The following is a 13481-nucleotide window of genomic DNA, read 5'->3' on the forward strand; positions in this document are numbered from 1 at the left end:
AGGTTTGCAAAGATCGACCTCGCCCAGGCTTATCAGCAACTGCCGGTCGATGAAGCGACAGCAAACGCGCAAACGATTGTGACCCACAGGGGTGCCTTTAAATGTACCAGATTACAGTTTGGAGTAAGCATAGCCCCAGGGATATTCCAAAGCATAATGGAAAGATTGTTATCAGGGATTAAAGGGGCCATTCCCTATTTTGATGACATCTTAATTGCAGGGGAAAACCAAGAACAGCTCAACAAAAGGATTAGGGAAGTACTCCAGAGACTTCAAGACAAAGGATTGAGAATCAAGCCTGATAAATGCGTTTGGGGAACCAACAGTGTAGAATTCCTAGGCTACAAAATAGACAGGGAAGGTATCCACCCCACCACTGAGAAACTGAGAGCTATTAGAGAAGCCCCAGAGCCACAAAATAAGACTGAATTGCAAGCTTTTTTAGGCCTTCTTAACTTTTACTCCGTTTTTTTAAAACAGAAGGCAACAGCAGCAGAGCCTCTACACCGTTTGCTACAGAAAGAAACCCCTTTGACATGGGGGAGAACTGAACACGAAGCCTTTGTACAAATAAAACAATTATTGACCTCTAAAAGTGTGGTAGTCCAGTATAGTACTTCGCTACCTATCAGGCTTACGTGCGACGCCTCCCCGTACGGCGTGGGAGGAGTCTTGGCTCACGTTTTGCCTAACAAAACAGAGGCCCCAATTGCTTTCTTTTCCAGAACGATGACCAATACCGAAAGGAACTATAGCCAGCTAGATAAGGAGGCTCTAGCTCTAGTGGCAGGGGTAAAAAAGTTTCATAATTACCTTTTTGGGAGGAGTTTTGAATTGGTTACCGACCACAAGCCCTTATTAGGCCTCTTAGCCCCCAACAAGCCTACTCCTCCATTTATGTCCCCCAGATTAATCAGATGGGCCCTTTTCCTCTCAGGATACCAGTACGAGCTCATCCATAAAGGGGGTAAAACCATCAACCACGCAGATGGCCTCAGTAGGTGCCCCATGGCAGAGCTAGTGGAGGACCCTGCCCCTTCTGCGGATGTCTTAATGATAGAGCTCGAAGACAACCCACTAACTACTGCAAGGGAAGTGGCTGCACATACGCAGCAAGATCCAATCCTAAAACAGGTGGTTAACTGTGTACTAAAAGGATGGCAATATGATTCTGTGAAACCTGAATTGTGTGACTTCAAAACCAAAAGACTTGAATTGTCATATGTAAAAGGTTGTCTATTGTGGGGGGATAGAGTGATCGTTCCTAAAAGCCTAAGGGAAAAGGTACTTGAAATGTTACATGTGGGCCATCCTGGGATTGTCAGGATGAAAGGCCTAGCTAGAGGGCATTTATGGTGGCCAGGGTTGGATGCTGATATTGAAAATTGGGTAGCCAAATGTGACCCATGCCAAGAATCACGGCCTAACCCCCCGAAAACAACTCCAGCAGAGTGGGAGCAACCTGCAGGGCCCTGGTCACGGGTCCATATTGATTTTGCAGGGCCAGTGGGGTCACAATATTTCCTAATAGTGGTTGATGCATTTTCCAAATGGGTGGAAATCATAGCAATGAACAACATAACCACAAGTGCCACCATCAAGGTTTTGCGCAGACTGTTCGCTACCCATGGTTGCCCCGATATCCTAGTGTCTGACAATGGGCCTCAATTAATGGCCAGGCAGTTTGAATTATTCTTAGATAACCTAGGGGTCAGACATGCACTCATCTCACCTTACTCGCCCTGGGCTAATGGGTTGGCAGAACGTTATGTTCGCGTGGCTAAGGAAGCATTACGCAGGTCAGGCCCAGGAGATGTACAACAGAATCTGGACCAGTTCTTGTTAACCCAGCACATTACCCCAAACTCTCACACGCACGTGAGTCCTGCAGAGTTACTAATGGGAAGGAAATTAAGGTCCCCACTAGATAGGTTACACCCAAGGTTTTGTACTAATGACCCAATATATGTAAACCCGGAAAGACAAATGTATTTGGGACAAAATGTATTTGTAAAAAATTTTGATGGAGGTGTAAACTGGATGAAAGGAATTGTTGTTAAACAGACTGCTCCAAAAACATATTTGGTGAAACTGGAGGATGGTCGAATGTGGAAACGGCACATTGATCACATTCGGAAACGCATGGGAAACCCCCTGGAGCAAACCGCCGACAAAAACTCTCCCATTCCAGCAGACTGTAAATCGCAACCCGATTTACTAGACATTGAAATGGACTTATCGGGTCAGGGGGGATCCTCCAGCGACGCCGAACCATCGTCCTCCTCCGAAGCCATCGTCGTGCCGGCCAGGCCAAATCAACAGGCCGGAGCCCCAACTAGGCCCCAGCCGAGCCGAGGGAACAACAGCGAGCCAACCTCCACTGCCGATAGCAAGAACGCAACTGAACTGCGCAGGTTGGAGCGAGCCTCGCGGCGACCCAACAGATTGGACGACTTCGTCACATGGCTTTCGTGATGGATGCATCCAACTAAGGAGGGAGGGGTGTTGTATCCTGTAATGGCTACCTTGTATCTCTGTAAATAGTTTGTTCCTTGCTAAAGCGCTGTCTGAGCTGGAAATCAGGAAATCGCTCCTGATTGGCTCAGACGCGCCCTGCTCTTGCTTTGGCGGGAACCGCAAATGTATAAAAGAAGCGGTTTCTCCCAAGCAGAGCAGACGGTACTCGCTGAAAGTCACTTACCTATGCTGAGCTGAATAAAAGTACCGTTCTAAACAACCCTGCCTCTGGGTTTACTTCACCATGCTTGGCATGAATAGGAAGGGAATGGAAAATAAGTCGGTAAGTGTTGTATTGCCTCTGTACAAATCAATGGTGAGACCACACTTGGAATACTGTGTACTGTTCTGGTCACCGCACCTCAAGAAGGATAAAATGGAACTGGAAAAGGTGCAAAAAAGAGCAACAAGATTGATAAAGGAAATGGAGCACCTCCCTTATGATACCAAGTTGCAACGCCTTGGTTTCTTCAGCCTTGAAAGACAGCATTTAAGGGGTGACTTGATTGAAGTGTATAAAATCATGCCTGGGATAGAAAAGGTGGATAGAGAAAAATTATTTTCTCTATCACACAATACTAGGACAAGGGGGCACTCCCTAAAGTTCATAAGTAAGAAAGTGAGGACAAATCAAGGGGAATATTTCTTCACCCAGAGGGTCGTTGGTTTATAGAATTCACTTCCAGAAGAGGTCGTGACTGTAAGCCTTGATAGCTTCAAGGCAGAATTAGACAGATTCATGGATGCCAAGTGTATCGGTGGTTATTGAAAGGGATGTACATGTGCCGCCTCTATGTTGATTGAGGCAGGCAGAATTCCCTTGAGGACCATTTGTTGGGGGTCAGGGGAAAGGGAGGGTCTTGCCTTCTCTTTCTGCTCAAGATCCCCAAGGATAATTGATGGGCCACTGTGTGACACAGAATGCTGGACTCTATGGGCTTTGGCCTGATTCAGCATGGCTCTTCTTATGTTCTTATGCTATCATCTATCCCTGCCATCTATGCTTTGCTATTTTCTTTCTCCCACTGACAATAAGTCATATCCATCTGAGGCACCTGTTGACCCTTTATAAAGCCTTTGCAAAGCTTTCACGATGCCCACCCTCAAGCCTTTAGACTGTCTTGCACTCCATTGCCAACACCATCAATAATTACCTCTGCTATCCCCCTTTTATCTCAACTGAACTTTGCCATTGTCTTCCTCCTTTAAAAGGATCAATAGTTGCCTTGCCCAGATGCACCCCAGCAGCAGCATGAGGAACAAGACAGGCAGGATCAACTTGGGGCAACAGAGAGAGGCAGTGCCACAGTGCAAGGCAGCTGGAAGGTAGAGAAAGTAGGTAGGTTGTAGGACTTGAATGAAAGTGAATGTAACAGGCCAAGAGAAGCATGATACTGTCTCAGATCATAATATCTCAGCAATTTGACCCTTGTCTCATTTCTCAATATTGAGATAATTTATGCCAAGATTACCTTTCATATTTCAGTAGATATTTTCAAGTGAGATTCTTAGTTCATTTTTCAATTTAGGGTGGAGATGATGTTATGGCCTGTGTTCATGATGATAATGGAAGAGTCAGAATACATCACTTCTACAATGTTGGTCAGTGGGCAAAAGAGATCCAAAGAAACCCTGCCAGAGATGAAGAAGGTATTTTTGAAAATAACCGTGTCACATGTCGATTTAAGCGCCCAGTGAAGGTTCCCAGGGATGAAACTATCGTAGATCTCCATCTAAGTTGGTACTATTTATTTGCTTGGGGCCCAGCAATTCAGGGTAAGTTCATTTTTTGTTCGTTTGGTTATCCTCCTTCTAAAGAAAATCTAAGTGCTCTGTCAACAATTGACATTTAATTGATAGCAATAGCACTTAGACATATATACCACTTCACAGTGCTTTTACAGCCTACTCTAAGTGATTTACAGAATCAGCATATTTCTCCCAACAATTTGGCTCCTCATTTTACCAACCTCAGAAGGATGGAAGGCTGAGTCAACCTTGAGCCATTCAGAATCAAACTCCTGGATGAGCTGTGAGTTGGCCTAAAGTACAGTACTGCATTCTACTCACCGCACCACCATAGCTGTTAATTAATGGTCAATCAAACCAACCAATTGATTTTTAATTTATTGTATTATTATAAAGCACACAGTAGAGATTAAATTAAACTATGCCGGGGGCTTGCAAGGTTAAAGTTTGGCATGATTGTTCTATCTTACGAGAAGGAAATACCTGCCTGTATGAGGTATAAAGAGTCTGGAAGTATAGCTGACAGAGAGGTACAGTGATCTCTCGGTTAGCGCGGGGGTTACGTTCCAAGACCTCCCGCGCTAACCGATTTCCGCGTTATACTGGATGCGGAAGTAAAAACCACCATCTGCGCATGTGCGCCATTTTTTTCATGGCCGCACATGCGCAGATGGTGGAGTTTGCGTGTGGGCGGCGGGGAAGACCAAGGGAAAGTTCCTTCAGCCTCCCAACAGCTGATCTGCTCCGCAGCGCGGAAGCAGCGAGGAGCCGAAGATGGGGTAAAGGCAAAGGGGAAACCCCATCTTCGGCTCCTCGCTGCTGCCGCGCTGCGGAGCGGATCAGGTGTTGGGCGGCTGAAGGAACCTTCCCTTGGTCTTCCCGCCGCCCAGGCAAAGGGGAATCCCCAAGATCGCTTGCCGCTTGCCGCTTTGCAGCTTGGAGCCTTGCTTCGCCTCCTTCGCTGCAATAGGCAAGCGGCAAGCGATCTTGAGAAAGAGAGAGAAAGGAGGGCGACTTGCCAGTCCACGCCCCCCTGGATGAACAGCCTCGCATGGCCCCAGCGCCGGGCTCCGCTGTTGCCTCCGCCCCCATTCGGCTCTGCAGCTGAGAGGCCTTCCCGGCAGAGCCCTCCCCAACAGCTCCCGCTGCCAGCGGAAAAAGGAAAAGAAAAAAAAATCCCCAAAAGAGGCAGGCACAAAGCGGGGGCACAAGGGGAGCTGCCCGGCAGAGGTTGCTTTTTTTCTTCTCGTGGGCAAGTGGAGGGGGGGAGAGAGAAGGGAGGAAGAGAGTGTGAGAGAGGAAGAAAGAGAGAGAGAAATGATAGAAAAAAGGGGAGAAAAAAGAGAAATGAGAAAATGATTGAAGCATAGTGACAGGAAAGAAAGAGAAAGAGACAGAGAAGTGACTCTTGGTGATGACGTATGACGTCATCGGGTGGGAAAAACCGTGGTATAGCAAAAAAAACGCGGACTTATTTTTTAATTAATATTTTTTGAAAAACCGCGTTGCAGCGTTTCGCGCTAATCGAGAACGCGCAAATCGAGGGATCACTGTATATAAAATGAGACAGAAGGAGGCGAAACAGATAATATATGCTGCTAAAGCCTCAAAAGTGGAAGAAATTGCCAAATCTGTAAAGAAGGGGGATAAAACCTTCTTCAAATATTAGTGATAGGAAGAAGAAAACTGCAACATCACAAAGCTTAGTATTGGGGATAATACATGATGGAAATAAGCAGGAGTTGGCTACTGCCCGGATGGGGGGAACACAATGGGGTAGCAAAAATGGAACTCCACCACAGAGCACCCAATTTGCACTGAAAGATGTTAAAAGAAAATGCAGGGCGTCCTGCATAAGCCATGCCCACAGTGTGGTAGTAAAAATTTTGGTAGCCCTTCACTGGGAATAAGGAGGTCGCTGACCATTTGAATAGCTATTTCTGTTCAGTTTTCTCAGAAGACAGCTTACAATATAATACTATGGATGAATATAGCATTGATTTCAGCTCCAGTAATATGACTTAGAAGAACTTGAACGATTAAAAATAAATAAGGCAATGGGTCCAGATGGCATCCACCCCAGAGTTCTTAAAGAACTCAGATCTGTGATTGCTACCCCCGACTGATTTGTTTAACCAATTCCTTTTAATAGATGTTCCTGATGATTGGAGATTAGCCAGTGTTGTGCCTATCCACAAGAAGGGCAGTAGAGAAGAAGCTGGTAACTACAGGCTAGTCAGCTTGACATCAGTTATAGTTAAAATGATGGAGACTCTACTCAAAAAGAGGATAAATCAGCATCTAAAAACCAATAACTTATTGGACCCAAACCAGCATTACTTTACTGAGGTAAAATCATGTCAGACTAATCTCATTGATTTATTTGACTATGTCACAAAGGTGTTGGATGAAGGTGATGCTCTGGATATTGCCTATCTGGACTTCAGCAAAGCCTTTGATACCATTCCACGTAAAGAGCTGATAGATAAGTTAGTGACGATTGGACTTAATCCCTAGTTAGTTCAGTGGATTTGCAGCTGGCTGAAGCGTAGAAATCAGAGAGTTGTTAATGCCGAGTATTTTGAGCAGAGACTGGTTACAAACAGTGTGCCACAGGAGTCTGTTCTGTATCCTATTCTTTTTAATATCTTTGTGAGTGACATAGGGGAAGGTTTGGTACGAAAGGTTTGCCTATTTGTCGATGACTCTAAAGTGTGCAAGAGGGTTGATATTCCTGGAGGCATCTGTAATATGGGAAATGATTTAGCTTTACTAGATAAGTAGTCAAAGCAATGGAAACTGCAGTTTAGTATTTCCAAATATAAAATAATGCACCATGGGAAAAGGATGTCTCAATTTGAATATTGTATTGGCAGTTCTGTGTTAGCAAAAACTTCAGAAGGATTTAGGGGTGATAATTTCTGACAGTCTCAAAATGGGCGAACAGTGGGGTCAGGCAGTAGTGAAAGCAAGTAGAATGCTTGGCTGCATAGCTCAAGGTATAACAATCAGGAAGAGGGAGATTGTCATCTCGCTGTATAGAGCACTGGTGAAAAAACATTTGGAATGCTGTGTTCAGTTCTGGAGACCTCACCTACAAAAAGATATTGATAAAATAGAATGGGTCCAAAGACGGGCTACAAAATGGTGGAAGGTCATAAGCATAAAACTTATCAGGAAAGACTTAATGAACTCAAGCTGACAGAAGGGAATGTGGGGACATGATCGAAACATTTAAATATGTTAAAGAGTTAAATAAGGTTCAGGAGGAAAGTGTTTTTAATAGGAAAGTGAACACAAGAACAAAGGGGCACAATCTGAAGTTAGTTGGGAGAAAGATCAGAAGCAACGTGGGAAAATATTATTTTACTGAAAGAGTAGTAGATGCTTGGAACAAACTTCCAGCAGACGTGGTTGGCAAATCCACAGTAGCTGAATTTAAACATGCCTGGAATAAACATATATCCATAAGATAAAATACAGGAAATAATATAAGGGCAGACTAGATGGACCATGAAGTCTTTGTCTACCGTCAATCTTCTATGTTTCCAATAAGGTTGCTGGTATATACTCATGGTAAAACAAACAAACAAACAAAATCTGATCTAAAACTCGATATACAACTTGTGCCAAGCTAAAGTGTAACTTTCTTAGTTTTCACATATAATTGTCCTATCCTATCCTATCCTATCCTATCACATCATATCATATCATATCATACTGTGCTATGCTATGCTACACTATGCTATGTTATGCTAAGGTATGCTAAACTATGCTATGTTGCTATGCTATGCTGCATACAAATCAATCAATCAATAATAATAATAATAATAATAATAATAATAAGACATGACATAACAATATATAACATAATATAATATAATAATATAATATTCAGTAATAGATAGTTGGATAGAAGCTAACAGCATTGATTTCAAAAGACAACCATAATAAAACCCACATTAATCTTCATGAATAAAGTCTTCTAAAATTACTTCCATCCTATCAGGAGGAATTTGTCAGATGGTCTTAGGCAATTTTACTTATATACCGTATATACTCGAGTATAAGCCGACCCGAGTATAAGCCGAGGTTAGAAAATGCAGTGGCTACTGGTAACTTATAAAAATGGAAAACAATAAAATTACATTAATTGAGACATGTTTTAGAATATTTATTTTAAAGAAAACCAGTAAACTAGCTCTGTAAATTTAAAAGAGGGTAAACAAATTAACAATATTAACAATAAATTAAAAAGTAAAAAAAGTAGCTCGATCAGGAACAAAGCTAAAACCTAAGAGTTAAAATCCTTCAAAACTGGATTCCTTCTCATCATTAATTGGATTTACATTATTGTTCTGTTTTTATATATGCTGTGAGCCACCCTGAGTCCTTGGAGAGGGATTGCATACAAATCCAATTAAATAAACAAACAAACAAACAAACAAACAAACAAATAAGTGTATCCAAAGAAGAGCTTCAGCATTAGCTGTTGTGAGGTTATCAGCATAGAAAACCAAATAGATAGATAGATAGATAGATAGATATAGATAGAAAGATAGACAGACAGACAGAAAAATAGATAGATAGATAGATAGAAATAGATAGATAGATAGATAGATAGATATAGATAGAAAGATAGATAGACAGACAGACAGAAAAATAGATAGATAGATAGATAGATAGAAATAGATAGATAGATAGATATAGATAGAAAGATAGATAGACAGACAGACAGATAGAAAGATAGATAGATAGATAGATAGATATAGATAGAAAGATAGATAGACAGACAGACAGACAGATAGAAAAATAGATAGATAGATAGATAGATAGAAATAGATACAGATAGATAGATAGATAGAAATAGATACAGATAGATAGATAGATAGATAGATAGAAAGAAAAATAGTTAGATAGAAAAATAGATAGATAGAAATAGATACAGATAGATAGATAGATGATAGATAGATAGATAGACAGATAGATATAGATAGAAAGATAGATAGACAGACAGACAGACAGATAGAAAAATAGATAGATATAGATAGATAGATAGAAATAGATACAGATAGATAGATAGATAGATAGATAGAAATAGATAGATAGATATAGATAGAAAGATAGACAGACAGACAGACAGAAAAATAGATAGATAGATAGATAGATAGAAATAGATAGATAGATAGATAGATATAGATAGAAAGATAGATAGACAGACAGACAGAAAAATAGATAGATAGATAGATAGATAGATAGATAGAAATAGATAGATAGATAGATAGATAGATATAGATAGAAAGATAGATAGACAGACAGACAGATAGAAAAATAGATAGATAGATAGATAGATAGATAGATATAGATAGAAAGATAGATAGACAGACAGACAGACAGATAGAAAAATAGATAGATAGATAGAAATAGATACAGATAGATAGATAGATAGATAGATAGAAAGAAAAATAGTTAGATAGAAAAATAGATAGATAGAAATAGATACAGATAGATAGATAGATAGATGATAGATAGATAGATAGACAGATAGATATAAAGATAGACAGACAGATAGAAAAATAGATAGATAGATAGATAGATAGATAGATAGATAGAAAGAAATAGATACAGATAGATAGATAGATAGATAGATAGAAAAATAGATAGATAGAAAAATAGATAGATAGAAAGATAGACAGAAAAAGAATTCCTGTCTAGCTCTGCCTCATAACACATTATTAGATCCTATCCAAGCAAGGACAGCAACTACCACAAAATACCATTTTTTAAACAGTTTAAATCCTTTCAAAGGAGGGGGAGGAGAATCTGACAGCAGGGGGCCTTTTTAATCCGACTCACCATTGCAAATGGCTGCCTTCTTTGCTTGAGCTAGGGAGAGGAACTACGGCGTGCCAGAGGGGACAAAAGCTGGTGCCTCCTCGCTCTGGCTCAAGCAATGGCGCCCTCGTGTGGTGACTTTGTCAATGACCCGAATATAAGCCGAGGCTGTGTTTTTCAGTCCATTTTTGGGGCTAAAAAACTCGGCTTATACTCGAGTATATATGGTAGTTATAGGGTTATAGAGTTGATGACCCCAACAATGGGGAATGGACCAACATACGGGAAACCCAATTTTTTTCAAAGGTTTTTCTGGACTGCAAGTGCTTTGTAGAGTACTTTGTAGAGAGGAACATTTCATTTCCTACTTGAAATCCAGCTTGTAGTGGATTTTTTTTTTGCCTGTGGATATTTGCTTAGGAAAAAAAGATGATATTGCCTGAATGTTGCCCATATTTTGGTATTTATTTATTTCATTTTATTTCATTTTTCTAATTTATAGGCTGCCCTTCTCCTAGCAGACTCAGGGCAGCTTAAAACAATAAAATAATGACAAAAGTAAAATACCCCAATAATAGAATAAAAACATATAAAAAATTAAAACCCAATATAAAAGCATACAGTCATCACACATCCATACTACTGGCCGGAGTGAAGAACTATCACTCAATGTCCTCATTCCTGCCAGCATAAATGAATTTTCAATACCTTTCAAAAGGTTAAAAAAAGTGAGGTTGGTACGAATCTCTGGGGGGAATTGGTTCCAGAGGATCGGGGTTGCAACAGAGAAGGCTCTTCGCTGTGGTCTTCCCAGTAGACATTGCTTGGCCGATGGGACCCAGAGAAGGCCAGCTCTGTGTGATCTAATCAGTTGCTGGGACATGTGAGGCAGAAGACAGTCCTGTAAGTAATATAGTCCTGATCCACACAAGACTTTATAGGCAATAACCAATGTCTTGAATTGCATTTGGAGACCAATCGGAAGTCAGTGCAGCTCACAGAGTGCTGGACTAATATGGGTATACCCTTCACAATTCACGTAGCTGCATGCTGGATTAATTGAAGTCTCTGAACATTCTTCAAGGGTAGCCCCAAGTAGAGCACATTGCAGTAATCAAGCCATGAGGTGATAGGGGCATGAGTGACTGAGAAGAAACTACCTATCCAAATAGGGCCACAACTGGTGCACCAGGCAAACCTGTGAGAAAGTCCCCCTCTCCACAGCTGAGGTGTTATTCTAACCTCAGCTGTGGATCTAGGAGGAGTCCTGCAGACCCACTCTGAGGGGGTCAGAGTCGTCCCCCCCCCGAGTGATGGATGGACAGGTGGAATTGTCCTTGGGAGGCAGAACCCACAGCCACTCAGTCTTGTCAGGGTTGAGCTTGAACCTGTTGATGCCCATCCATATCCTCACAGCCTCCAGGCACTGGCACATCACTTCAACTGCTTCGCTGAATTGACATGGGGTAGAAACATACAGCTAAGTATCATCAATGTGCTGATGGAAACTCACCCCGTGTAGATGAATGATTTCACCCAATGGTTTCATGTAGATATTAAACAATAGGGAGAAGAAAACCAACCCCTGAGGCACTCCACAGAGGAGAGGCCTAGAAGATCATTTCTGCCCACCCCCACCAACACCAACTGTGACTGACCAGAAAGGTAGGAGGAGAATGGTAGGATACCAAGGTCGATGGTATCAAAAGCCACTGAGATGTCAAGAAGCACCAGGATAGAGGAATGTCCTCTATCTCGGGCCTGCCTGAGATCATCCATCAGTGCGACCAAAGCAGTTTCAGTGCTTTAACCAGGCCTGAAACCGGACTGATAGGGGGTCTAGTCAATCGGCTTCATCCAAGGACTGCTGCAATTGGAGTGCCACCACCTTCTCAACAACCTTCCTTAAAAAGAGGAGGTTGGAGACAGGACAGTAGTTGTTTAAGATAGTTAGATCCAGGGAAGGCTTCTTGAGGAGAGGGCACACAACCGCTTCCTTTAGCAGAGGTGAGAAGAAACCCTCCCTCAAAGAAGTGTTGACCACTGCCTGGATCCAGCCTCTTGTCACCTCTTTGCTGGCTGAAACCAGCCAGGAAAAACACAGGTCCAATAAACAGGTGGAGGGGCTCACAGCTGCAATGGTCTTGTCCACTTCATCAGGCATCACCAGATCAAATTCATCCCATACTTCATCCCAACAGGACTAAGACTTGCCCCAGTCATCTCAACCAATTCTGCTCAGTTGGAATCCAGGTCGATCAAATTTGAGCAATTTTGTCCACAAGAAGCTGATTAAATACCTCAGCTCAAACTCTATAAGGGCTTCTCCACTTCCCCTGTATCAAGGAGAGAGTGGATCATCCAAAACAGGGTGGCTGGGTGACATTCCGCGGACACAATCAGGGTGGAAAGATGGGAACATCTTGCTGCTTTGATCACCTGAAATGTATTGTCTGAAATGTTGGGTAATTCTACAATAAAGTCCATGAAGATTTCCTTCCAGGGACTAGTGATGTGTTTTGGGCTGTGGCACACATACAGCAACTGGCCACAGAGCTTTCTATACCTTTTTTCATGCTTGGCCACCAAAATCAACATCTTACTAAATGAGTAAACGGGTTTTCAATCAACCAGAATAGAGCTGGAAGGGACCTTGGATGTCTCCTATACTACCTCCTGCTCAAACAGGAGATCCTATATCATTTCAGTTGGTGATGGTCCAGTCTTTTCTTTAAAAAACTTTGAGTGATGAAAGCATCTATAATGTCTAAATACAAGTGGTTAGGAAGTTTCTCCTTAATTTCAAGTTGCTTTTCTCCTTGAGTACTGTATTTTTTGGAGTATAAGATGCACCTTTTTCTCCCTAAAAAGAGGGTGAAAATCTGAGTGCATCTTACACTTTTAATGTAGTTCTGCCCACATGTTCCTTGCATTACATTTTAGGATGGTTCCAGGTGGCAGAATCCTCACTTCCACATGGAGCCCAGGGAACTGCGGTGAGAGCATCCCTAACTCAGAGGAAAAGGGGCCAAAGTTCGGGAGAAGGGAAAAGGAGACGTCACACTGGGATCGTCCCAGCTGCCAAAACATGGAGCCTGATTCCTAACGGAGCAAAGAGTGCAGGAGGGAGGGAGAGGCAGGAGGAGGTAGCAGCGGAAAGGGCTTGGAAATGGGACACAGACTCCTTATGTTAGAACTTTTTAATGTGATTCTGGACAAAGGAACTTTGCCAGAATCCTGGAAAGAGGCTTATATATCCCTGATTCCCCAAAATGAATCAAACAAATGCTTGATACGAAATTACAGACCTATTTCCTTATTATACACTGATTATAAAATTCTAGCATCAATTATGGCAGAAAGATTGAAATGGATTCTCA

The 13481-nt window shown here is 42.1% G+C and overlaps 1 protein-coding gene across 1 annotated transcript in view; it reads left to right on the top strand.

Annotated features, from left to right (window-relative positions):
- The window catches only part of FRRS1L (ferric chelate reductase 1 like), a 75661-nt gene that overhangs the window by 42325 nt on the left and 19855 nt on the right, over positions 1–13481 (top strand). The window contains exon 4 of the mRNA XM_070766881.1: positions 4047–4293. Within this exon, the coding sequence (XP_070622982.1) occupies positions 4047–4293 (247 nt within the window). The remainder of the gene's footprint in view (positions 1–4046; positions 4294–13481) is intronic.

The sequence above is a fragment of the Erythrolamprus reginae genome, chromosome Z (assembly GCF_031021105.1).
Source record: "Erythrolamprus reginae isolate rEryReg1 chromosome Z, rEryReg1.hap1, whole genome shotgun sequence".
NCBI classification, from domain to species: domain Eukaryota; kingdom Metazoa; phylum Chordata; class Lepidosauria; order Squamata; family Dipsadidae; genus Erythrolamprus; species Erythrolamprus reginae.